Source organism: Acyrthosiphon pisum, chromosome X (assembly GCF_005508785.2).
Source record: "Acyrthosiphon pisum isolate AL4f chromosome X, pea_aphid_22Mar2018_4r6ur, whole genome shotgun sequence".
Lineage (NCBI taxonomy): Eukaryota > Metazoa > Arthropoda > Insecta > Hemiptera > Aphididae > Acyrthosiphon > Acyrthosiphon pisum.
This window is the reverse complement of record NC_042493.1, coordinates 104,024,773-104,026,864: the sequence shown is the minus strand read 5'-3', so window position 1 is coordinate 104,026,864 and position 2,092 is coordinate 104,024,773. Positions and strand designations below refer to the sequence as shown.

The window sequence follows — 2,092 nt, the reverse complement described above, 5'->3', positions numbered from 1 at the left end:
TTGGGGCTATGGGACCTGTTGTGCCGCATTGCTGTTGCCGGTTCGCCACTTGTCGCCCTTCGGAACACGTCGATGCGGTCTTCCCACCCACGCGACCCACAGTACTGGGTCCCGCTGCAGCTGCGCCGTCGTCATCTGCCGTACCCGTGCTGCCATGGTTGTGCTGTACCCTCCTCCAAGCTGGCCGCCCTCAGCTTCTGTTGGCTACATTCCAGCAGTTCAGCCGCTTGTTAGAGTGTGGAGTTTGAAGTTGCTGGCGGTTGTCGCTCCATTTGGGGGTGTTGTGCTGTTCCGACTGAAATTTTGTACACTAAATGCTATTGTGGGTGTATGGTTGATTGGGTGGGTGTGTGGGTGGATGGTGTTTGGGGCGCTGCGGTGGTCACCCGTTTGAGGCAGGACATGCGAATTTTGCGTGCTGACTGTTGGTCTGTAATGAACACACCTTTGCCTACGCGTTTGTGCAGCTTTACTGGCCCCCACCATTTCGGTGCGAAGCCGGTGTGGAATTTTTTGTGTTCGTTTGACAGTAGGTGTGCCTTGTACACCGTGTCACCTGTTTTGTACTTTGTGTCCGTCGGGCCACCTGTTACAGGTGGTGCGCTTAGTACATTGTTTTCGTACTTCGCCCTATCCAAATTTATTTGTTCGATCGTGTTGTCCACTGTCCGCGACAGTATCCAATCCCCCGGCCTTTTGCCCTCTCTCCCGAGGACGAGTACCGATGGTGGATATCCTGTCCGGTCGTTGCGTCTGTTCCTGATCGAAAAAATTATGGGGGCTAGCTTGGTGTCCCAGGTGTTGTGGTTGCCGTCAACGAGTAGCGCGCGTAGACCTTTTTTTAATTCCTGGTTACGGCGTTCGACTGGGTTGGCTCTCGGGTGATATACCGGAGTTGTCCAACCCTCGGCTCCCCACTGTTCGATCGCTTTACGCATATCGTTTGCTACGAACTGTGGGCCGTTGTCGCTTAAGCTTACACGGGGGTATCCGAAACGTGAAAAGAATTGTGAAAGAATTCTCGTTTGAGCGTTTCGGTTATTGTTTTTGTAGTGGCTGTTCCGAGGGGGTATGCCTCGGTCCATCTACTAAACAGATCCGTGGTGACCAGTATATATTGTTTTCCTCTACTGGCCTACTCGTACGCGGGTAGGGGCCCATGAGGTCTATGCTAATAACCTCCCAGGGGTGTTGGGGTATTCTGGTGGTCTGCGCGCGTGTTTAGTGGCTTGGTACACGCGCATATGTGACTCGATTTGACGTACAGTCGGATGTCGTTTTTTGTCCTTTCCAAAAAACCGTTATTTTATCGCCCTCTATGTCTCTTTCCACCCCGGATGGTTTGCGAGTTCGAGTGGTGAGGTGGGTACTCCTACTAGTCGTTCCTCGTCTACCGGAGGCCCGGCGGTTGAGTTGCGGGAGAGCATGTCCGGCGCCTCGTTCTGTACGCCGGGTACATGCGTGGTTTTGTAGTCCAGGTTAGCTAGCTGTAGTTCCCACCTGGTTAACTTGGAATTTGTATTTTTGGCACGGTGGAGCCATGTGAGTGCTGAGTTGTCGGTGAATAGTTCAAAACGGCGGGTCTCTAGGTAAGGTCTAAACTTTTCGGTTGCCCAGATTATCGGGAGGCACTCGCGTTCTACCGCGGCGTACCTTGTTTGCGTATCACTAAACTTTTTGCTTACGTAGGCGATTATCCGCCTTTCGTCCGGGCTGTCACCGCGTTGGAAAAGGACGGAACCAGCTCCTATCTCGCTAGCATTGGTCTGTAGGCAAAACGGTTTTCCGGCGTCGACAGTTTTGGCGAATTTTATTTTGGTAAATGCAACCAGTTCGGTTTTGGTCCACGACCATTTGGTCTCCTGTTTGAGTCTATTCGTTAGGGGTGCTATGGTGTGCGCGTAGTTGTCGACAAACTGGCTGTAGCAGTTGCAAACGCCCAGGAACTTCCGTAGGTCCCTCAATTTGGTTGATTGGGGGTAATTTATGATGCCCTTTAGTTTCTCCGGTTGTTTGTCTATCCCTTCGGAAGTGACTAGGTGTCCAAGAAATGAGATTTCGGTTGTTCCGAATCTACACTTTTCGGGGTTGC

At 52.1% G+C, this 2,092-nt stretch overlaps 1 protein-coding gene across 1 annotated transcript; it reads right to left on the bottom strand.

Moving 5' to 3' along the window:
* Positions 1 to 317: 317 nt before the first annotated feature.
* Positions 318 to 1,085, bottom strand: LOC103309665. The gene has a single exon (XM_008185685.1). The coding sequence runs from the start codon at positions 1,083 to 1,085 to the stop codon at positions 318 to 320; it is 768 nt and encodes a 255-aa protein (XP_008183907.1).
* Positions 1,086 to 2,092: the final 1,007 nt, after the last annotated feature.